The sequence below is a fragment of the Rhinatrema bivittatum genome, chromosome 4, assembly GCF_901001135.1.
Source record: "Rhinatrema bivittatum chromosome 4, aRhiBiv1.1, whole genome shotgun sequence".
In the NCBI taxonomy this organism is placed as follows: Eukaryota; Metazoa; Chordata; class Amphibia; order Gymnophiona; family Rhinatrematidae; genus Rhinatrema; species Rhinatrema bivittatum.
The window spans coordinates 43,452,051-43,477,136 of NC_042618.1; the positions used below are offsets into that span (position 1 = coordinate 43,452,051).

The 25,086-nt window shown below is 44.1% G+C and overlaps 1 protein-coding gene across 4 annotated transcripts in view; it reads left to right on the forward strand.

Annotated features, from left to right (window-relative positions):
• Nucleotides 1–25,086, forward strand: part of KIF26A (kinesin family member 26A) — a 234,830-nt gene that overhangs the window by 148,410 nt on the left and 61,334 nt on the right. For all 4 annotated transcript variants that reach the window (XM_029598057.1, XM_029598058.1, XM_029598060.1 and 1 more), the window contains one exon: nt 21,290–21,473. In XM_029598057.1, the coding sequence (XP_029453917.1) occupies nt 21,290–21,473 (184 nt within the window). The remainder of the gene's footprint in view (nt 1–21,289; nt 21,474–25,086) is intronic.

Sequence of the window (25,086 nt, forward strand, 5' to 3'; positions counted from 1 at the left end):
CGATACATTGCAGTGCGCTCCGACAGAGCGCACTGTTAGCCCGCGTTTGGACGCGCGTTTTCGACATGCTAGCTTTACCCCTTATTCAGTAAGGGGTAGCGCGTCGAAAACGCGCGTCCAACCCCCCGAAACTAATAGCTCCCGCAACATGCAAATGCATGTTGATGGCCCTATTAGGCATTCCCGTGCGATTCAGAAAGCAAAATGTGCAGCCAAGCCGCACATTTTACTTTCAGAAATTAGCGCCTACCCAAAGGTAGGTGTTAATTTCTGCCGGTGCCGGGAAAGTGAACAGAAAAGCAGTAAAAACTGCTTTTCTGTGCACCCTCCAACTTAATATCATGGCAATATTAAGTCGGAGGTCCCAAAGTAAAAAATAATTAAAAATAAAAAAAAAAATTTTAAATCGGCTCGCGGGTTGAAAACCGGACACTCAATTTTGCCGGCGTCCGGTTTCCGAACCCATGGCTGTCAGCCGCCGCTCCTGTCAAAAAAGGTGCTAGGGATGTGCTAGTGTCCCTAGCGCCTCTTTTTACCGCAGGCCCTCATTTAAATACTGAATCGCACGCACAGGAGAGTGGCCCGTGTGCACACCAGGAGAGCTCGCCCGGTCTCCCGCAAATTTTACTGTATCGGCCTGAAGGATAGAAACTACTTACAGAACGGTGAAGTAGCTGAGCTTGTATTGTAAAACTATATCCCTGATAAAGACTCCTGGATGCAAAGGTCCTGTGGACTTTTGTATCTGCTCTTTGTGCAGTTAAATTTCGTCTGGAAAAGGACACATGTAGATTTACTATTCCTCTGTGTTTGAAACAAGAGACTGTTGGATCCCTGTGCACTTTTGAGCAGACGCAATGGTCACTGAAGAAGTGATATTTTGGACTGTGTGAACCTACATTTTTTAAATATATTTTGATAGGACGATGGGCTTATTTCTTTGAAGTTTCATTTTTGTTTTTAATTCTGTGTATTTGTATGTAATTTATTTTATTTAAAAAATGTATTATCCGCCCTTCCTCAGTTTGGGGTGGGAACAGAGAACACTCATATAAAATTGTGACATGCATTAAAGAGTTAATTAAAACACATGTCCTTGGATCAAACGGTCTTAGATAGGTCTTTAAATGCAAGCTGAAAAAGGCGGGTCTTTAGGGCTTTTTGGAACATTTTTGCATCCCTTATGGATCTTCGTTCAGCCAGTAGAGAGTTCCATAGAATGGGGCCTGCGATGGAGAATGTGCTTTCATACGTCTCGTCTAACTGTGCATATATGGGGCCTGCGATGGAGAATGTGCTTTCATACGTCTCCTCTACCTGTGCATATGCTTGAATATTTAGCTGCATGGCGGTTGGGCTAGTTAACCGTATAAACTTATCTGGTTAACTTAGGGGTGGATTTTAAAAGGGTTACGCGCGTATATTAAGCGCGTAACCCTGAGAACCCGCTCCTGTGCGCGCCGAGCCTATTTTGCATAGGCCCAGCGACGCGCGCAAGCCCCGGGATGCGTGTAAGTCCCAGGGCTTGAAAAAATGGGTGGGGGCGGGGCATGGGGCGGGGCCAGCGGCCTTTCCACTGCTGCTGGGCCCGGGGATCACGCGCTGGCACTTGGCCAGTGCGCGCAACCTATGCCTGCCCAGAGGCAGGTGTAAATAATAAAATAAAGGTGGGGGGGGATTTAGGTAGGGCTAGGGGTAGGTTAGATAGGGGAAGGGAGGGGAAGGAAGGGGGGGAAGGGAACGGGGAAAGCCATCGGGGCTGCCCTAGGGCTCGGCGCACGCAAGGTGCACAAGTGTGCACCCCCTTGCGCGTGCCGACCCCGGATTTTATAACATGCGTTATAACATGCGCGTAGGTACGAGTATCTGGCCCTTAGCTTATATGCTCAGTTGCGCCACTAACTATGTCCAGCTATCTTAAAGTTTGGTTTTTTTTCCAGCTAACCTTAGGACAGGTCTACCGACCAGAGATAGCCGGATAACTCAGTTCCTCCTAGTTATGCCCCCAACTTATCCGGCTAAATTCTAGCCGGATAACTTTATTATCCGGCTAGAATTTAGCAGGATAAGTGCCCAAATCTTCATTTAACTGGATAACTTTTGAGTTTCCTAATATGGACCTTTTAATGACTCTTTTAGATATTAAGTGCATTCATTGATGTATATCTGTGCTTATTTCTTATTAAAATTATGAATTTGATTTATTAGATTTAAATTCATCAAATTTAAAATATGTAAGCATATCCCAATTATTTTTTATATGTAATGAGAGCATTGCCATTTATATGGTTGATCTGTGCACAATCACAGAATATTGCAAATTCAGCAATTTTTAAACCACAGGCTTTGTGACTGTCAAGCCTGCAAGGTCCAGAATGAAGTACTTCAGTGCTGTCTCCTTGCTGAACCAAACCTGACCCTTGCACTAGCACAGGAAAAGGCTTTGGCAGCTGAAATGGTGCTGCAGCACATGAAAGAAATCCAGGTCACAGCGACTGATGTGGACGTTGTCAGCCACAATAAGATAGTCACCCAATAGCCCAAAGGGCCTGTGTCCAAGCTTGTGTTTTAGCTGCGAGGACAGCATTGACACTATGGGGCGGATTTTAAAACCCCTGTGCGCTGGCGCGCCTATTTTGCATAGGTCGCCGGCGCGTGCAGAGCCCCGGGACGCACGTCAGTCCCGGGGCTTCCTGTCGGGGGGGTGTGGCGGGATGACGCGGCGTTTAGGGGGCGGGGCGCGGTGTTTCGGGGGCGGCGACGTGGGCGTGGTTTCAGCCTGGGGGCGTTCCGGGGGCGTGGCCGCAGCCTCCGGAACAGCCCCCGGAACCGGACCACGGAGCGGAGCAGCCGGCCAACACACGCATTGTGCTATGAGATGCTCGTATCTTATAAAATCCAGCGTACTTTTGTTCGCGCCTGCTGCACGAACAAAAGTACGCGCTCTCGCGCAAGGAACAGAGTGTAATTTTTGCAAAAAGAAAGGCCACATTGAACAAGTTTGCAGATCAAAACTCAGTGGCAAGAGGCATGAAGGGAACAATAAGGACCCTGATTCATAAAAAATGTGCTTGACACAGCAGTGAATGATGAGACTGGGAAATTTCCATGCAGACTGTATAGAACATGGAATCACATAATCTTGAAATGTTAACAGTCCATATCAGTGGTTGCAAATGCGAAATGGAGGTGGACTCTAGGCTCGGGGTGTCCGTGGTCAGTGAAGACAGTCTTAAGGAGTTGTTTTCTACTCAGTTTCTCAAGCTGTCCACTCCACAGTGCAGCCTCCACGCTTACAATGGACAAAGCTTTGAACTCTCAGGAAGCTGTATTGTGTTTGCTTGCTGTGGCTTTTTTCAGAAGATGTTGCCACTCACAATCACGTGGAGTCAACAGAAGAGCCTCTAAGGAAGGAACTGGTTCACACCTTTGGGAACCACTATCTGTGTCATTACTGATGGGCATCCTCAGGTGTTCTCTGGGGAGGCTGGAAGCTCACAAGGAACCAGTAAAATCATTCCACCTGGACCCAGCCATTGCAACCATTCACATGAATGCCAGGAAGGTGCCTTTTGCACTGTATTTTAAGATCATGGTGGAACTCGAGCATCTCATAGCACAAGCTATCCTGGAACCACTTACACAAAATGGCTCACAACCAGTGCTAAAGCAAAATGGAGATGTGCAGATCTCCAGAGATTATAAGTGCCCTGATAACATGGCTTTAAAAATCAACTGCACCCTGTGCCTGCTGTTAAGTAAATACTTGCTTCACTTGCTGGAGGGAGGGTCTTTGTAAAACGTGACTTTGCAGAAACCCTACCAGCAACTGACTGTGGATGCCCGGACATTTATTAATCATGAAGGAGCTTTCCGACTCAGAATCTCTGTTATATTAGGCATCTTTCAGTAGTTCATTTAAAAATTGTTGACTACAATTCCAGATGTTGCACCTTTTTTTGATGTATGGGTAATGGAAGCATCAGAGGATGAGCTCTCTGGGTGACTTAGGAAAATCCTACACCAAAACATATATGGATAGACATAGAAATCTAAACATGTATACACTAAAGGAAAGGCAGGGTGATGAGATATGATGGAGACATTTAAATACCCCCAAGGTATCAATTCACAGGAGCCAGGCCTCTTTCAATGGAAAGGAGACTCTGGAATAAGGTCATGGGATATTGGTGAAAGAGGGTAGACTCAGGAGTAATCTAATAAAATATTTCTTTACAGAGATGGTAGTGGATGCATGAAACAGCCTCCCAGTGGAAGTGGTGGAGACAAAGATAGCATTTGAATTAAAGACAGCAGGGAATAAGTAAAGGGGATCTCTGAGGGAGTGATAGGGATTGTAGAGCTGAGTAGTTGGTGTGGATGGGTAGATTAGATAGGCTATATGGTCTTTTTCTGCTCTCGCATTTTTCTATGTTAATATGAAAAAGCAGGCATTCAAGTGAAGAAAGATAAATATGAAATTGGAATAGTCAGTGTCACATTTTTGGTCTATCGCATTAATGTTTTAGGAATCCATCCAATGGAAGACAAAATAAAGGCAATCTATGAGGCCCATGATCCAGCCTGTAAAGATGAGATGAGTTCTTTTTTGTGAATGTTCAACTTCTATCATATCTTTTTTCCACAAAAGGCAACACTCGGTGCACCACCAGACAGCCTTTTCCGCTGATATGTAGATGCTTTCAAGAATATTAAGGAACTTCTGACATTAGACTGTGCTCATTCAGTGTGTTGTGATGCCTCATCATATGGTGTTGGGGGCTGTACTGAGCCATGCTTTGCCAGATGGCAGAAAGGCACCGACTGTCTATTATTCTCGAATTTTTTCGTCATCTGAACCGAATTATGCTCAGATTGATAGAGAGGCGCTTGCTTTGGTAGCTGGGGTTAAAAAGTTCCATAACTACATGTACGTGTCTTGTTGCCATGGATACAACATTGAAGTATTATGCTGAGTACCTATGACTATACATTGGTGTATAAGCCTGGCAGAAGCAGCAGAAGATGCTCTAAAGAAAATCATTGAAGCAGATTGGCCTACAGTGCTTGCCCGATTCCTCATCTTACAACATGTCATGCCTTGTGCAATTAAGTTGATCATTCTAGTAGACTTACTTTTGGGACTCCACCTGAAGACATGTTAGAACATCTCAATCCTGACCTTACTGTGGAATTGCAACTCAAACAGAAACAGGAGCTAGACTCCTCCCTGGGCTCTTGTACCTTATGCCCATTTATACTACAAGACTTGCTTCCATCTCAGAGATCTCTAGACCTCTGTCACACAAAGTATAGACCACTGATGGACAGACTCGATGTCGCCACATTGATTAACGGAGAGGCCGCTCATCCTTAAACATTGGAGTGCCTCATGAGATTATGGAAGTTTGTAATGCTGAGCACACTGTCGTCCCAGAGGTCTGGACATGCTCACTCCCTGCCAGATCCACCACAATGTAAAGACTATTCTTTTGGCTGATCAAGGACCGAGACTGACATACAGACTTTAGAACCATTAGCTGAACACTGGGGCCTGCAGAAACCTCAGCTCAGTTGTGGATGGGCCCCTGCAACTGGACAGTTATGTCATCTAGGGGGGTGGATGTTATGTATGCAGTAGGGGGCACTGCAGTTGTATGGAATCCTCAGATTCTGTGCTAGACACTCTCTTGGTTCTTGTTACGGTCTTTCATGTTTCTGGCTGTGCATAATAAAAATTGGTTGATATCTGCTGGCTCCAGATAGTTTGGGTGTAATTTTTAGTTTTTTGGATCTTTTAAAGTTCTTACTTGCTGGTAAACAGTAAGGAAGAGAAGGAGGTATTACTACTGCAAGCCTTCCAGATGCAGGCTAAAAATAAAACTAGTTATTTCCAGCTGAAGGAAAAAAAAAGCATGTAATTTGCTTCTTCCAGCATGTTTCAAATCCTGTCCACCTTCTCAACCTGTCTGGCTTGAATGTCCGCCCCTCCCAGCAGAATTGATGGCATGCCAGGAGGCAGTGTACCAAGTGAGTGGGATCAGGGATAATAAGAAGGCTTTTTTTTTTTTCATGTCAAGCTGTCCCCATTTTTAAGTTGTCTGGGGACAATTTAAAAATATCTAAACAGGACCAACAGAACCGGAAACTGTCACACAGTACATCCCGCCACTGGATGCGACATGCTCATGTCAGAAGGCCTGTGTACAGGAAGGCAGCAGGGCTCATCCACTGAAAACCGTGTACACATAACTGTACCAGCAAAACGCTGGGACCACAGTCCTGAACAGAACTGTAGAGAATGAATAAGGTGTGGTCACCTGGGACATTTCCATTCCAACCGATAAAAAAAAATTGATACAAAAAAAAAAAAAGACATTGCGTTAAAGGAGAAAAACACAAGCACAGTATTTGCTGATACAAGTGTCAGTACCAAGCGATTATTCTCTACAACTGATGGAGAAAGAGAGAGATCCTGCTCAAGTACCAAATGATGCAATCAGAGACCAATAAAATGCGAGAAATAGTCCCAATTGTGCCACTGACCTGATTAAAAAGAATTTCCACGTGCCCCTTGATATGTTGCCTGTAGATATTACTGCAGAAGAAGCTTTCTCCGTGGCACAGTGCAAGTTTTAAGACAAGCACCAGCAGTGAATTTACCCAGCATACCCTGGTCTAGCAGCGAGATTCATTCCTGTCATGGTATGTGCAAAAACAAAATTCATTTGGCGACACTAACACTAATAAAATGTACTTTGTTAGGAGACTTTCAGCTGCACTGAGGAGAAAAATGTATTTAAACCAAGCGTTTTGATGATATGTTTTTTTAATTGATGGTAGGCATTCCTGGACATGGTAGTAACATAATTCTGCACGTGTATTATTGCATAAAATGATGGTACAATGCAGGGAAGGATTTGTTCCTTTAGCAGCGCTATGCCTGAATATGCAGGAACTGCAGCATGTGAACCTGTTAACCCTCTGCCTTCAGATCATGGTAATTGATCACCAAGCTTAAGATGCAGCTCCAATGATTTGAGTTAGCTCAGGGCTACCCTGGCCTGTCCTGGGGACCCCCACGGCCAGCTGGGTTTTCAGGATAGCCACAACGAATATGCACGAGATAAATTTGCATACACCGAGTCTCCAGTGTATGCAAATTTATTTCCTGCATCTTCCTCATGGAGAGCCTGAAAACCCAGCTGGCTGTGGGGGGGGTATATGCAGATTTGTCGCGTGCATATTCCTTGTGGCTATCTTGAAAACCCGACTGTCTGGGGGGGGAGGGGGGGTCCCCAGGACAGGCTGGGGGACGCTAGAATGAGAGCTCTGTGGATGTGTCCTGGTTGCTCTTTCCTGCCTTTTGTCATGGGGGCATTGAGAAAATATAACTGTGGAGGCAGGATTGACCTTACCGTACCTGGCAGACAGGGCTGGCTCTTATGTTCACTTACAGAATTTAGCACAGAGAATTTTTTCCAACAGCGTTTGGCTAGGAAGGGGGATTGTCTGAAATGGTAACAAAATGACTCATTGATGAAACAAGGTTGGACTGTTGAAATGATCAGTAGTAAGTGTCCCCTGCTCCTTTGTCAGGGAAAAAAAAGTGTGAGTGAGCAAATTCACAGCCAGCAGGGTGGCAGCTCCCACCCGGGGAAGGAGGAGCGTCTTGTTTTCAGTGATTGAGTCAGGGCGCTCTCAACTGAGGGAGCTTGCAAAGCCTTCCAGAGAGCTTTTTGTATTATGGCACCATGGCTACGGAGCAGTCTTCCAGCGAACATCAGGTTGGAACTAAATTATCTTAGTTTTATTAAAAAGGTCAAGTCATAGGTTTTTTTCCCCTTTGGCTTGACCCTAGGTGCCTGGTGGATGGCTGCCCGTATGGGGAATTAAGGTTGAATGGGTGGGAGAGGCAATGCAGATGTTTTGACTACGTTTTCTTGTTTCTCTAATTTAGCTGTTGGTGTCATTCATGGGTGGGAGCTAATGTTTTTTTTTTGTGTTCTTTAAAATATTTTTTTTTCTAATGTAAATTATTTTTTTTTTCTATCTGTATTTATTTGAATGTATTGTCATTTTTCTTCTAAGCGCTGTACCCCACTTTGGCTGGCCCCCATTGTGAGGATCCAAGAATACGGCCTATAAATATTTGAAGTGCTCTAATAAATAAATGAATTAGCTAGGGCGCTCACAGTCGCAACTGTCAAGAAAGGAGTCTGCAAACAGAATAGAGAAATATTGACAAATGCGATGTTTTGATTTAGTTGCATTCCTTGGTTTGGGGTGTTAAAGAGAGGATTACCAAGAAAGTGGTTGAAAAGCTGGCTGGACTGCGATGCCTTCTTCCCAGCTCTGGGATACAGCAAATCAAAATAAACAGTGGGAATAAAGCAAGATTATTTCATACTACAGAAGGCTTGGGGGCAGAATGCAGCCCAGGCTATTGTTAGGGCATCCGTCCATTTAGTGCATGTATTGGTGAGTAATTAAGGAAACAATAACTGTAACTGCAGGTACAATAAGAGGCTGTGTGACCTTGCCTAAGTATTTCCTTCTGAGTTTGAGGTCGTAGGAAAGCGTTGAAGAGAATAGTGTTAGGAAAATCCTTAAACAATGCAAGCATAGTTAATGAACTTCTATTTTTTTGTTGTTTTATTGTTTTTTTTAGCACAGCATTTTTCTCCTGCTCCTGTAAGTCCTCTAATTTTTTTTTTAATTATATTCCCTAGCAGTGATAGCCTTTAGTTGGAAGTCATTCATTACAATTCCTGCTGGAAAGCGATATGTGCATATTCCAGCTCCAGCCAGTAGATGTCACCATTGCGCAATGACTGAGACATCCTCTCCCCACAGGAATTGTGAAAACTGTCTCTGTAGCATCCCCCCTCCCCCATCAGCTCAGGCTGGCCTGCAGAGCAAAAAAAGGGCCTGGGAATTGAAGCTAGGTTTCCCATGCCTAACTGACTTCAGAACTGCTGCTTGAACCCTTGAAATCGAGTAAGGCCAACGGAAACTCGAAGTTACAAAGAAATTTAGAAATGTATGATATAATGACAAAGTTGGCATGGCCCACTTTGTCTGCTCATTACCTGGATTTGACCAAATAAAACAGGTTTGGGTTCTGAACTCCAAATCCGTGTTTAAAATGCTAGTTTCACTATTGCTGAACTACCTTGGGAGTGATTTAGCAATAGTGCAATGAAGTGTCCACGTGGTGCAATGCCTATGTGCACTTTTTACCTGTGGGCGTTGTACCCGTTTTCAAAGTGTAAGTGTGCACCTGCTTTTGTGTCAGGAAAAGGTAAGCCAAAGAGATTTGCACTTGCTTTTTCTGTGGATACTCAATTTCCACCAAATCTCTGCGTGTGGGTTTGAAAATCTGAAACTATGCATTTTCACCCCTGGCCTAAGTGCGTCCCGAGAATGCCTCTGCATCGATGTGGGTAGAAGTTCGTGCCTTTCGGAACAAGCGCGCCCTTTTACCTGCGTACAGGGTGGGAAATTTTCAGACTAGTGATTTAGAGGTGTAAAACATTTTTATCCACGGAAATCCCTTTATAATTTCCCCCTCATTCTGGGCCAGATTTTAAAAAGCATTTACATGCATAAATCTGGGTTTTACGCATGTAAATGCACTTTACTCGAGTAAGTGGGCTTTTGAAAATTGCTACAATATATGCCATTGAATCATCCATAGGATTTATTCGCATAAGTGCACTTTACGTGAGTAAATGGCTTTTGAAAATTGCTACAATAGTAGTTACATTTATGCGCGTAACTCCTTTGAAAATTACCCCCTCTATTTCTGGGATTTCTTTTTTTTTTTTTTTTTTTGCCTTTGGTGGTTTATACTGGAAGGGGTGACCAAAATTCGTAACCACTAGATTTTCCTAGTTTGGGTGCCTCTGTCCGCTTCCGGGTGGACGTGGTCAAGGCAACGAAGCCGCCATCACACGCGGCATTGATTGGCACGGTGGCCGGAGTGGCAGTTGAGAAAGGGCGATGGGCATGAAATTTACAGACAAAAAATAAGACAGGATCCCTATAACGCCATTTAACCCTTGGGATTATTATAAAAAAGAATAGGTATTTTTTTTGTTTTATAGGTAATATCTGAAACAGAATTTATTGCGTAACTGTGTTCCCCTGGTGCTAAACATTATTTTCTTATGTTTTTTGCCCCTTGGCTTCATCCGTGAGCAGTGTAAGGCAGAGTAATCTGTAAATTGTATAGAGAAGCAGGTTAGGGACTGTCTCCTGTCACTTTATGTTTCACTGCTCCAGGAGGTGCTGTTTGTTAGTTTTATCCCCTTGCCATGACGCGTGGCTATAAGGAAAGAATTCTCCAGGGCACCCTAAAAGACTACTTCTATTATAGGTGAAAAGAGTGAACTAAGGAACTGCTGGGGAAAATGATACAAGCCAGTTTCACCAGGGCTTTAATTGGACGAGGGAATATGAACTGGAGGGCAAGGCTTTAGTGGCTTTACAGGGATTCTTGTCTGTAGACTTTACAGGTAATAGTGGAGGACTCTGTTAGTGGATTTATCGCTTCAGGAGACAGGGGCTGTAAAAATAGACATTTTATGTAATTAAGACTATTGGAAATGTGTGTACATTTTAGGGCTGTGATTCCGTGGTGTTGTAGATTTTCAGGGGTATGAAGGCTGCATTTGATAAAATAAAAGTTAAGATTCTTCTGAACCTTGGATTTGGTGCTTGTTGGATAGATTTGTACGTCCGTGATGGGTCACATCGCAGGTACGTGTCCAGGAGTGTGTTGATTTGCTGCCTGTTCAAGCTGGAAATGGACAGCACGTCGTTCAGTGTTCGCTGTATCGACTTTTCCACAGGCCATGACTGGATGCTCTCAGCAACCCCCCCTCCAAAGCTGACCCTGAAGACCTAGGTGGGGGGGGGGAGGGTGCTGGTTGGGTACTGCTGGGTAGGGCGCTACAGTCGGGTTTCCTTCCTCGTACCCTGTTCGTTGCCCCTACTTCCTCCTCTGCGGCCTGTCTGGGGAAAGTGACGGAGAGCTTTACAGGCAGTGAGTAGAGCCAAGAGCAGGAGCACCAGACTGGGGAAGAGACTGCACAGCTCCTGGCCTGTCCTGCTCTGGTTCTCCAGGTTTCAACCGCCCTGGTCGCCTGCCCTTCCAGTGGAAGACCACTGGAAGGGGTCTTCCAGTGGTCTGGGTCATTTAGCCCTTGGCCTCCTGGCTATAATATTTTCTACTGGGCTGTTCCTGATGTTCAGCAGATTCCTACTACGGGACGTGTTAGCAATAATAACTGATTAGCAAATGTAATATTGTACCTTCCCAGAAACATTCTGATGATCGAGTGTCAGATTCACACACTGAACTGAGGTTGGGTGGTTAAGCGCCAGTGGTTGGGTGGTTAAGCGCCAGTGGTGGGCCCGTGAAACCAGTCACCACTGACGGGAAATTGACTGCAGTACTCCTGGAGGTCTGCTTCCTTTTCAGGTCTCTCCTTGTTCTTGTTTCCGATGTGAAATGACATCTTTGACCTCCTTTTTGTCTTGTGCTAATTCCAATATCAAGAAGTTACAAAATATGGCTGCCTTGATCCAATTACCAGGGTTTATTTAACAGTTGCTGCCTATTCCAGATAAAGACTTTAATCTGTTTTAAAAGATAAGAAAAATGAAATGAAAATTAACACATTTTAAACTATTTTCTATAAAATGAAAGAAAGAAACCAATTTAATGTCTTTGCTGCTTCTTGCCTTGTTAATCTTCCTAAGCATCAGAACATACTGTAATTATTTAATTAAGCTATGAATCTTGGAGCTAATAGGTTATGCATTTCCCTAATTGGCTTCCTTTTGTTGTAAAACTCTAGTGGCTGAACTGAGCAAGATCCCTGGTCTCCGGGGTATCTCATTTTCCCAATGCTAGGGTTGCGTTGCTTAACCCAAGCAGAACCATTCTTAGTTCGGTGAGGCACAAAGTACGTTCCGTAACAGCCTGCAAGCACCCCAGAGGCACTATTACGTCACAAGCTTGCCGCAGGTTTCATAGACTTTTAAAGCTTATGTTTGTTTTCCTAAAACCTGAGTAGAAGCTGATGAGCCTCTTATGTTAACGTAACAGCTTGCGAGAAGAAAAAAAATCAGGGATCCTGTGGGACTTTAGAGTAGATGAGCGGAGAGAACAGTTTGCCCACGTTTTTCCCTCCCCCTCCCACTTGCTGTGGTCTGCCACTGTGCATCCGGCAATGACGCAGGCCATAGGCACAGGCTCCATGGGTGGCATGGGTGCTTCAGTCCCAATAGCCGATCTACCTCCCATGGCTCCTCTTCAGTCTCTCCTCTCCTCTCTCAGCTGGAAGTTGGGGGGCAGATCTGGTATTGGGAGTGCTCAAGAACCAACGGAGCTGATGACTGGGATATAGGCTGGGAAGTAACAGTGTCTGGAGGCTGTCCTAGCATCCTATTTATTGATCTTTGCACTAGACACAATAGGTAGCACAAGTCATGTATCCTGTGCTTGGTTTTTCCTCCTTCTTCTAATATTGCTGTATAGCTCACTGGCATTCATCTGAGTTAACATTTCACTGTGCAAGTGGGCAAGCAGTCAGCTGATGACGCTTGTCAACAGCATGGGCCTTAAGGTCTGGGGATTTTTTTTTGTAACAAATAGCTTAATCAGCCTGGTGGGCACAAAACAGTGCCTAGGAGAAACCGTACTTGTCAATATAACATCACCTGTCACATGGTGGGAAAGACGTGTGCAGGGGTTCCTTTGTCGGGCGTGAACAGAAAAGTCCCACACTGGCTCTTCTAAACTCACCTCGCTGCTAGCAGTAACACAAGGTAAACCGCAAGGAGGCAGAAACCCGTCCCCCACCACATGCCCAATCCCCTTGTGCGGAGTCTGCTCCAACGCTGAATCCCACTGTCCAGTGCAAATGCTTAGAATAATTTATGGAGCTAGAACAAAGCGATTCAGTACATTTCGGTAAAGGACACTTATTTTAATCATGTGTCTGGTGACAGTGGGGGAGGGGCAGCTGTGTCAGTATTTTTGGAACGCTTATCCAGAAGTCTGCAAACATATCAAAGAAACTTTGAGGAAGTCTAATGTGCTGGTCAGAATGGCCTTCCCACTATCTGTCATGTCAGAAGAAAAAAGTATATGAAGGAACTCCTGTACTGCTGAGGGCGCCTCACAGAGACCATTCTTGGTAAAAAAAAAAAAAAAAAGGCGCAATATCAAATGTCTTCCAATAAATAAATAAATAACCTTTTTTCAAGTTCCTACCTTATGCCTTTGTTAACAATTTTATTATAAATGTTCTCTGTATTTGACTATGGAAATATTTTTTTCCTGCTTTTTCTGTTTTATGTAAACCGGTATGATTTGCATTTTAATGTAAGAATGTCGGTATATAAAAATTATAAATAAATAAATAACCGACCCCTAACTATTATAGCCTTTCCAGAAGGAGATAAGAGCGAGAATCTATATTCTTTCCGTGCAGTAAGGAAGAGACAGGCGATTAGGTGGGAGTGTACTATGATGGCTTTAAAAATATAGATATATATTTATCAAAATAAATATCTTGTTCAAAAAATTATTGATATAATGCTGTGCTTCCCACCCCAACAGTTCAGTGAAAGGCTGTACAATAAAGATATTAAAAACAATCCCCTGATGCAGGAAACAGCTTCCAGAACATGGTCCATGTTGAGATAAACTAAAATTTGGAAGGTTGGGACCTCTCACAATAGAGGTTTTTCATTGGAGCTAAGTATTTTTTGTAAGCTCATTTTTGAGCTAAGTATTTTTTGTAAGCTCATTTTTTCACGACATTCACATAAAAAAATATTTAAAAATGGTCATAATGTGGGAGCGTTGATGAAAGTGTTAGCGGTGAAATGCTAAAACCAGAACCCTAAATGAATGAAATACTCGTAGCTTCTATGCCGCTGTGTTGAAGGTCTTCACAACTTGATGTCATTGAACTGTTGTGATGGGTTTTGCTTCATTTTTGGGAAGCATTGCATTGTATCAATATTTAGTATATTTCAGCAAGATATTTATTTTGATTAATATATAAAAAAGGGCCATATTACATTGCGATTTGGTTTTGAGCAGTGGAGGCCCTGTGGGATCAGTTTTCAGAAAGCTGCTAAGATAATCAGCTAATTTTAACCAGTTTATCTTTAGCTGAATTTTCAGCCAGACCTAATGGGTTAGATTTTCGGCTGAAAATTCTCCTAAATCTAGCTGGAGAAAATGTTGCTGCTTGGATTTAGGTCTGGTATTTGTGCAGCTGTGGGTTAGCTGCTTAAACTTAGCAGTCTGTGCATGACTATCAGCATTAACTGGCAAAGTCATAAACACACCCCAGGAATGCCTCTGGTGCTGTCTTTTTTATACCTGGATACATTTTTGCGCCTTTGCATTTATCTAGCTTTATTTAGCCACTCAGAGGGGGCCAGGTTTAACTAGCAAACTCCCAAAAGCCAGTTAAACCATTTAAAAATTCACCCTTAAATTCCTTCTTTGTGTCTGGAGACTGAGGCTCATCATTCCATTTCTGTGCTTGGAGACTGAAGCTTTTTACCCCTTCTCTGAGCTTGGAGGCTGACTCTCGTTACTGCCTCTCCTTGCCCGAAGAATGCTCTTCCCGCCCTCCCTGACATTGGAAATTGAGGCACATCACTTCTCTGTCAGCCCAGAGACTGAGGCTCATCTTCCTCTCGCTGAGCTCAGAGATCGATGCTCATCACGCACTCTCTTGATTCTGGAGACCGAGGCTCATCACCCCTCCTCGCTGACTCTGAGACTGAGGCTCATCACCACCTCTCTGAACCCGAGCCTCATCACTCCATCTCTAAGGCTGGAGATTGAGGCTGTTTACCCCCTCTCTGAATCTAGAGACTGAGACTTTTCCCCTCTCTGAGCCCGGAGACTGAGGCTCATCACCCCCTCTCTGAGCCCGGAGACTGAGATTCATCACCCCCTCTCTGAGCCCGGAGACTGAGAATCATCACCCCCTCTCTGAGCCCGGAGACTGAGGCTCATCACCCCCTCTCTGAGTCCGGAGACTGAGGCTCATCACCCTCCTCTCTGAGCCTGGAGACTGAGGCTCATCACCCCCTCTCTGAGCCCGGAGACTGAGGCTCATCACCCCCCTCTCTGAGCCTGGAGACTGAGGCTCATCACCCCCCTCTCTGAGCCTGGAGACTGAGGCTCATCACCCCCTCTCTGAGCCTGGAAACTGAGGCTCATCACCCCCTCTCTGAGCCTGGAGACTGAGATTCATCACCCCCTCTCTGAGCCTGGAGACTGAGATTCATCATCCCCTCTCTGAGCCTGGAGACTGAGGCTCATCACCCCCTCTCTGAGCCCGGAGACTGAGATTCATCACCCCCTCTCTGAGCCCGGAGACTGAGGCTCATCACCCCCCTCTCTGAGCCCGGAGTCTGAGGCTCATCACCCCCCTCTCTGAGCCCGGAGACTGAGGCTCATCACCCCCCCTCTCTGAGCCTGGAGACTGAGATTCATCATCCCCTCTCTGAGCCCGGAGACTGAGGCTCATCACCCCCTCTCTGAGCCCGGAGACTGAGATTCATCATCCCCTCTCTGAGCCTGGAGACTGAGGCTCATCACCCCCTCTCTGAGCCCGGAGACTGAGGCTCATCACCCCCCTCTCTGAGCCCGGAGACTGAGATTCATCACCCCCTCTCTGAGCCCGGAGACTGAGATTCATCATCCCCTCTCTGAGCCCGGAGACTGAGGCTCATCACCCCCTCTCTGAGCCCGGAGACTGAGGCTCATCACCCCCCTCTCTGAGCCCGGAGACTGAGGCTCATCACCCCCCCTCTCTGAGCCCGGAGACTGAGGCTCATCACCCCCCTCTCTGAGCCTGGAGACTGAGGCTCATCACCCCCTCTCTGAGCCTGGAGACTGAGGCTCATCACCCTCCTCTCTGAGCCCGGAGACTGAGATTCATCACCCCCTCTCTGAGCCCGGAGACTGAGATTCATCACCCCCTCTCTGAGCCCGGAGACTGAGGCTCATCATCCCCCTTCTCTGAGCCCGGAGACTGAGGCCTCATCACCCCCTCTCTGAGCCCGGAGACTGAGGCTCATCACACCCCCTCTCTAGCCCGGAGACTGAGATTCATCACCCCCCTCCTGAGCCCGGAGACTGAGATTCATCATCCCCTCTCTGAGCCTGAAGACTGAGGCTCATCACCCCCTCTCTGAGCCCGGAGACTGAGATTCATCATCCCCTCTCTGATGCTGTAGATTGAGATTGTTTACTCCCTCTCTGAGCCTGGAGACTGAATAATGCCAGTAATAGCTGAAGTAGATGTGAACCTCTGGGATTAGTTACACTAAAACAGACTGAGTGAAATTATTTTATCTGCGTGGAATGATATTTCAGATGGTTAATGAGGCCAAAATGGTAATTGGCCTTAAGGCAGCTAGAGATTATTAAAGGAAGACAAATTTTGACAAACCAGCAAATTAAAGCAATTACTAATGATTGCCTGCATAGTTAAATTTTTCTAAGTAATTTGATTTGATAAATATGTAGCAGTGCTTAAAATAAATAGCATATCCATGATAATGTCTATAATGAGTTTATTTGGAGACTATTATTGGTGATAATAGGAGATAAATTTAAGTGGGTACCTTCTTTTTATGGGATCTATTTAAGAATATTCATCATTTTGCACAACTTGGCCTCAAAGTAATGAAAAGGTTGCTCTGTAACCAAGCAGCTTTAAATGGGTGTATTTACAGTTCCCATTTTCCTGACTTGAGTTTGCGGTAGTTGGACTTTATGGATACTTTGGCTTGAAGGGTGACATAAAACAGCAATAGGCAATGCTCTTTATTGATGGCGTTATCAGAGAGATAAAATATATGTCCTACTTCAGTGCCTGGGCAGGCAGATGCAAAGAATACTGAATTTCTTAACCATTTGCAAGCTGCATCTGTCTGCTGAAGGAGAGTGGTGCTGGCGAGATACATTCAGGTGCTAGGTTTGTACCTTGGGGGCAAAGAATAAGGTCTGAAAAATGAGCAAAAGCTCACAAGAGCTGCTGTTCATCATTCTTCAGATATGAAAAGGGCGGGTCTTTTTTTTTTTTTTTGGAGGGACTGAAGGAAGATGGAGACAAGGAAGTGCCAGAAGAAAGGCAAACAGAAGGAAAGTTATGCATAGGCACTGGTTTCTCCGAGAAGGACAAATTAGGATTGTAATTGAAGGGGGGGGGGGGGAAGGAATTTTTTTTTTAAAGGCATTCAATGCGTGGAAAACTCTGTTTTGTGTGCCTAAATGCCTCTTTGAAAATAGCCCTGTTGATTATGCATGTGTAAAAGCACAGGTGGAAAACGATTTTGTTTGTACGTTTGCACGCATACTTAATGGGCATTCTGGTGGGGTGGGGTGGGATTGTGATTTTTTTTTTTACGCTCCATGCTTTTGGTTTTCAGAAGCGTGCATGGAAATCCACACGCAGAAAGGTGAAGTACCTGCGGGCTTTAGCCTTGGATTGGCTGTTTGGAAATGGCCCACCTCGTGTCCCGTGAGGGGTGACATAAACTACCCAGCCAAAAAATTGACCTAACTGTGAACTGTGCAGGCAAGCATTTTTCCTACAGACACAACATGTGAAAAATCCCTTTCGTGCTTCTGGACCGTTGTCAGAGCAGCCAAAGTGTCGCTTTACCCCATGAAGCCAGGAGATCAGTGAGTGAAGCAGGAAGTGCTTAAACTTAATCTTTCAATAGCAGCAATGAATTTTTTTTTTCCTCTTAGGAAAAGGAGGCTGCTTTAAAAAAAACCCAAAAAAAACCATCTCTGTTGGGAGCTGCAGAGCACCGGTGGGTGCCTGAGTATCTTGCGAGAAGTTACTTTAGTGTAGGGTTTTTGTTTTTTTTTCCACTAAGCCTGTGTGCAGTGATGACACTTGTGTTGAGTGCATTAGAAATGGTTCCTGCCTCCTTTGTTGAGCCCAGTAATGAGGTGCAAACCTCAGTGAGTGGAGCTGGAACGCAGCACCTTTTTATATCTGGGATAGCAGGGATGTCCAGCCAGAAAATATTTGGTTTTATTTTCGCTCTATCTTTATTATTCGGTTCATCTTTTTTTTTGTTTGTTTTCATTTTAGTGCACACTAAATCCACGTTTATGAGCACTAAATCATGTTAGTGCGTACTAAAACAAACAAAAAAAAAAATGACTGCACGTTCCTATGAGATAGTGTCACTCTGAAATGGGGAAGGTTGAAGTGTCATGGCTGCATGTGCTGGATGCAAGCGGCAGGCTGTTGATGATGGACTGAGAGGAGCCAGAAGCAAATTTCAATGATCCTCTTAGTCATTATTGATTCACCTTAGATACTTGCGTTATTTTCCCCTGTCGAGTATCTTTAACAGTTCAGCCCTCCCTTCGGGGCCAGTGCAAGAGTATTTGGTGCCCTGGGTGAACCTTCGATCATTCACATCCCTCCTCTAACCCACCTATTGCCGGCAGCTTCAGCCTAGCATTCCCTTCGTTGGCAGTATTGGCTCGGGCACCGCACCCCTCTGAGCCTCCTGCTGGCGGGATTTTGTCGATTCCAAACGTTTGGCACCCTGGGGGTCTGCCTAGCTTGCCTAATGGAAGGACCCAGCCCTGCCCGCTGTCAAACTCCTTGCCTTGAGTTGTCTCCTTGGGTCATGCCTTTATTTGCTCAGTATTAGCATCGTGTCTAATGGATATCTAGTGAACTTGGAATACAAAGCTGCGCAAAGTGAGTGAGAGAAAATTTGGTTCAGGAAAGGGAATATTGCAATACTCGAGGTCGATACCTTAAGGGTACAGAATAATTTTATAGTTAATACTGAATTGCTTCGCAGTAGCATTGGTATAACCTTTGATCTCAGTTTCTTGAATAACCAAATTTTAAATTTAAAAGAAAATCAGCCTCTTTTCTTATATTGGTATTTACAGAAGGTGTTGCACTGGAAAATACAAGACATTTCGTAAGAAAAAAAAAAAATTTTTCTGCATAATGCGTTTGCCCAAATATAATATCTTTTTGGAACCAGATGGACCAAGCATCACAGGCCATTCTTCTAGCTCCACGTTTGCAGTCTTTATTATGTATGTAAATTACGTGAGAAATGCTTTATTGGAATGCTGTAACCATTATTAACAGCATCGCTCCGCTTGCCTGCCTGGATGCACAGCACGCGTGCAAATCCAGCCATTGTAGCTGGGTCCCTTTCAGATACGATTCCCCCGGGGGGGGGGTGGGATCCTACAGTTGACTTTATTGAAGCAATAATTATTTCATCAGGGTCTCTCCTGGGAATTTCTTTTGGCTCTCGTTAAAAGAAATTCTCTAAAGTTCTTTCTTTCTGTCATTTCTGTGGTGGGACCACAGCATGGGGACCAGGAACTTCCATAGTGATCGATGTTGTGTTTAAATCATTTGTAAATGGACACATCCTTCCCTTTTTTTTTATAGAAAGCGCTGTCTTGTGACACCAGACGGGGGGGGGGGATAAACCACATACAACCTCACATCTGTTTTCATTGTGTGACCACGGTAGCCAGGCATAATGTTTCGTCGTACATCTAAGGTCTGGAGTGAAAACACTTCTGGGCGAGGAAGAATGGCTCGGCATGACTTCCAGCTGGTTGCAGTCTCTGCCATATGCGGGCAAACAAAGGCACATGGATGTGCAGAGGGGGAAGCCGCGTTCATTCCTCACCTCATTAGATATGGAACATAAGAGGCGACCGGCATAACAATAAAACCCACAAGTCACTCTAGAGGGCCAGTTTACCCTTGCATGGGTCAGCTGGTTTATTTGCAGTGCACACTTCACATCATGGTACCTGTTACGCTGAATAGCAGCCACACTCGTGAGCACTCTCACTTCTAAGTAAGAAATACTGTTTCAAAAAGGGACTTTGCTTTCTGGCCTTCTGGGTGAGTGCGTTTATTCTCCTCTCAAATGAGAGATCTGAGAGTCGGGAATCTGAAAGTTGTGTTTGTGGGCTCATCGCTTCACCATCTATTTATTATTGCGGAAGGGAGACATTCTAAGTGCGGTCCGGCTCCAAAGTGCTGTGTCCAGGGGTAATTTTCTAAATATGAAAGGCACCTACTCGGATCCAGGAATGGCTTCCCCCCTTCCACTTTTTCCCAATGGGGGGAAGGAAGGAAGTTCAGAAGGGTTGCGAGTTGCTTGGTGACCTGCGCAGAAAATCACCATCGGCCGCTCCTTCTCTTTTCTTCTGTGGCTCGTGAAGCCTTTGGTGAATTCTGCGGGGATTGCACAGGAGACACGATTTTAAGCGCCTGAATTGTGAAGAAAGATGTAATAGTTTAGATTTTGTGCTCCCCATTAACTCTTTAACGCCCGCTGTTGCACCTCAGATTGTTTTAGGGTGGTCATTTTCACCAGGGTTGACCAACGTACATCATGATGTTGCATTAGAAATAGGTGCCGCAAACATTGGCAACTACTGACTATTTCTGCTTTACCAGTGATTGGAATCTGTTTTACCAGGCAGAGAATCTCTCTCTGGTTTCTAATGAGTTGCTGGTTTATGATGATTCAATAATATATACGTTGTAAAGAAGTCAGCGAGGTCAGGTACGCGATGGTAAATGCTGCAGTATAGAGTTTGGAAACTCTATACTGCGCCAGACACGCCCACCCATGAGACTCTGGTGTTATATATATTTTTTAAATTCTCGCCTTTTTTTTTTTTGCCTTTCCCCTGTTCCAGCCTTTATGTGCTTTGTTCCTTGAGATTCTCCTTCATCGCAGGGAAGTTGCTCTTGCTGGTTTGTGATGCATGGGAATGCCGTACCCCCGGCATTGGACAACTTGTTAGAGTACGGCGTGTCACTTTCATGAATGTTATCACCGGCAAAGCCCATCTGGTCCTGCTGGTGACAAGGGGATGATTGCAGCTCTTTTTTTATGGTGTCAATGAGATTTCAGCAGTCTTGGCCTCAGCTGCCAAGCTGTTGGAGAAAAGTTAGACTTTAATTGAAAGTCTGCTGGGGGAGAAATTAAGTGAAAATCTTGCCAGCCATATTTCTGCCCATATTTGCTTCTATTAGTCTCTTGACGCTATGTCCTTATGAAATCTGATTAGAATGAAATGACTTGATTTGTTAAACAGGCAGTGATGGCAATGAACATCTGTTTTACTGGTGTAAATTACGTTGAGCCTCACAGTAACATTGTCCTTTCTTTGACTATTACTTTCTTTGACTATTACTTTGTACAGAGCAGCCCAGAAGCTCAACCTGTCTTCGAAGCGGAAGAAATATCACCCACCACTGCTGCCTTCTCACGAGTTCTCCGGCTACCCTACGAACTTCAGCGGCATGCTGCACGCCTGCCCTCCCCCAGCGCCGCCATGTCTTCTGAGAGCTGGGTCGAAAATGAAGGACAATCCAGGCATTGGAAAGGTATTCCAGCCCATGGGGGGTACTTCAGCCTTTCCCACAGGGCACGAGTATAAATGGTTGCATTGCAGATGGTCCCAAAAGTGCCGACAGTTTCCACTTGCCGTGTTACAATTATTAATACAATTTTTAGGAAAGAGTAGCAAAAAAAGTTAAAGTGCACTCTGCCACCATAGAGGCAAAAGGGACATACAACAATACAGTTTCAGATTGCGAGGCAGAACAAATGAAATTGTACTAAAATAAATTGGCGTAAAATGTTCTTTTATGGACTGTTTATTTTGTGTTGTAATAAATTGTGATGGTAGTGATGGGATCTTTGTTTGAGATTGCAGGAGGTGGTTTGCCTAAGATTTCTTTTATGTGCAGGCCGATAGCTAAAAAAACCAAACCCATGAATTTTGAAAACCTCATGGCTCCCTTCCTCCGAAGTGACTGCAAGGCTGAAAGAAAACAGTGGTCTCCCCGCGACACCTCCTAAAGATCTCTGCTGTAGGAATTCCCATTCAATAACAATCCCTAGATATGCTTGCTTGCATTCTTCGGTCTTGCGGTCACATTTCAAGAAGTGGCCTGTGTGGTCTTGAATGTGCTAAAACATTTTTGAGTAATTATTACGGTGGTGAAGAAAAAGATATAACCTACAAAGAATCTTGTTCTCTCTAGGACTATTGTAACGGCTATCGGAGTTTTGCATTAGGGAAGGGCTATTGCTTTTTCTGGAACTGGATACATTTCTGCAGAGTAGTTGAAGAGAAGTTCATTTGCTTTCTGACATTTCTCAGCTATATTGGAGTCGTTTTGCTGAATATCTGAGGATTTTGCTGGAGGTTAGACAGATAGCTCCTGAGTTGCTGAAAACACTGAAGATTCCAGGAAAATGGCGAGCATGGTGGACAAGATGTTGCAGATTATTGCAAAATGCTACAGCCTTTCATGGCAAGGCTGCTGCGACTGTTGGGAAGCATTGATGTTGAATTAACATCTGGTTTCCTCCATTTCTGGTTTAATAGGGCAGAGATGCACCAGAGTACTGGGCGACAAGCAAAGGCACTCATTGGTATACATTACTGTCAGACAGTCTGTTCGTCTTTCTAGCTTTTATCCATAGTCAGAACTTTAGCTTATATATATATATATTATATATGTGTATATTTCAGCTTATCTTCCAACACATTCAACATGAGACTGAAAGAAATCAACCATCTTATTTCTCAGTAGGGGAGAAGCAATTTGGGGAGAAATAATGGAACATTTTACTAGCCATATGTCTGCTTTGAAAAGCTATGTTTGTGCTTTGCTAGATTCAGCCACATGCTGTGACATATAACGGGGTCTTGGTTGTGAAGAGTAATTTCATATACTGAGAAGGCAACCTTATTCCAGTGTGACATCCTATTCCTTCTATCCCAAGCAATGTCTGCCAGGGCACCACAGCAGAAAAGAAAACGAATAATGGGCATAAATTGTGCAAATCTCAGTATCGCCTCTTTAGATGCAAACAGGTAGATTTTAAGTGTTGCTTGTGCACAAACTGCCTCATACACGTGTGAGCAACCTGAATTTTAAGAAGCTGGGAAGTATGCACATCAAGAATAAGGAGGCAGAAAAGGGGCAGGATTACTAGTCCAGAGACAGACAGAGAGACAGACAATCTGACACGCTATATATCTCCTATTGAAAGAGGGGAACTTTCAACTCAGGGTGGATTTTGGGGGGACGATGTTACAAGGCTCTTGCCCCCACCAAAGCTCGCCCTGAGATGAAAGTGCCCCCCTTAGAGTGGGCGATATATATAGAGTGTCAGATTGTCTCTCTAACAGAGGTTCTCCCACTCCCTCCCTCCCCCTCCTCCCCAATATGGTCACTTATGTGAGTATGCGCAGCAGGGATATTTTAAATGATACTTGCACGCACGATATAAAATTAAGCGTATCTTTGCTCGCGTGCCCAATTACCTCATTTATGGGTGCACACATGCTCCTTTTAAAATGTACCTGAAAGTGAGCAGATATTTCTCAACATAACAACATAAGATTTGCCAAACTGGATCAGACCAAAGGTCCATCACGCTAAGTATCCTGTTTCCAGCAGTGGTCCGTCCAGGTCACAGGTACCTGGCAGGATTCTAAAAGTTCGATAAGATTCCATGCTGCTTATCCCAGGGATGAGCAGGGGATTTCCACAAGTCCACCTTAATAAAGGTTCATGGACTTTTCTTCCCGAAATTGTCCAAACCTATTTTAATTCCAGCTACAATAACAGCTTTTACCACATCCTCTGGCAACAAATTCCAGAGCTTAATTATGCATTGGATATTCCAGAGCTTAATTGTGCATTGAATATTTTCTCCTATTATTACCTAGTACCTTCAATGCATATCCCCTAGTCTTCATACTTTTTGAAAGAGTAAATAACTGATTTGTATTTATCCATTCCACTCCATTCATTATTTTATACATCTCTTTTATGTTTCCCTTCAGCTATTAATTCTCCAAGCTGAAGAGTCCTAACCTCTTTAGCCTTTCCTCATAGGGGAATCATTCCAATCTCTTTATCATTTTCATTGCCCTTCTCTGTGCCTTTTCTAATTCTCCAGTATCCTTTATGAGATGCAATGACCAAAACTGCACACAATACTCAAAATGAGGTCGCACCATGGATCGATACAGAGGCATTATGATGTTCTCTGTTTTATTCTCCATTCCTTTCCTAATAATTCCTAGCATTCTGATTGCTTTCTTGGCTGCTGCCACTCACTGAGCAGAGAATTTTAACATATTATCCAAGATGATGCCTAGATCTTTTTCCTGGGTGGTGACTCCCGATGTGGAACCTTGCAATGTGTAGCTATAATTTGGATTGCTCTTCCCACTTTGCACTTGTCCACATTAAATATCATCTGCCATTTGGATGCCCAGTTTCCCAGTCTCTTTTCACAGTCCTCTTGCGATTTAACAACTTTGACTAATTTTGTATCATCAGCAAATTTGATCACCTCACTTGTTGTTCCCATTTCTAAGTCATTTAAAAATATCTTAAAAAGCAGTGGTCTCAGTATAGATGCCTGGGGCACTTCACTATTCACCTTTCTCCTTGAGAAAATTGACCATTTAGCTCTACTCTCTGTTTTCTGTCTTTTAACCAGTTCTCACTCTATAATAGAACATTGCCTTCTATCCCATGACTTTTTAATTTCCTCAAGAGTGTTTCATGAGGTACTTTTTAAAATGCTTTCTGAAAATCTAGATACTCTTTATCAACTGACTCACCTATAGCCACATGTTTATTCATGCCTTCAAAAAAATGTAGCAAAAAATGGTGAGGCAAGACTTCCCTTAGCTAAATCCATGTTGGTTTTTCCAATTAAACTATGACTATCTATATATTTAGTAATTCTGTTCTTTATAATAGTTTCAACCATTTTGTCTGGCACTGATGTCAGGCTTACAAGTTTGTAGTTTCCTAGATCACCCCTGGAACCCTTTCTAAAAACTGGCGTTACTTGGTCACGCTCCAATCTTCAGGAGCTGTAGCTGATTTTAATGATAGTTTACAAATTTTAACTAATAGATCTGAAATTTAATTTTTTTAGTTCCTTCAGAACCCTGGGATG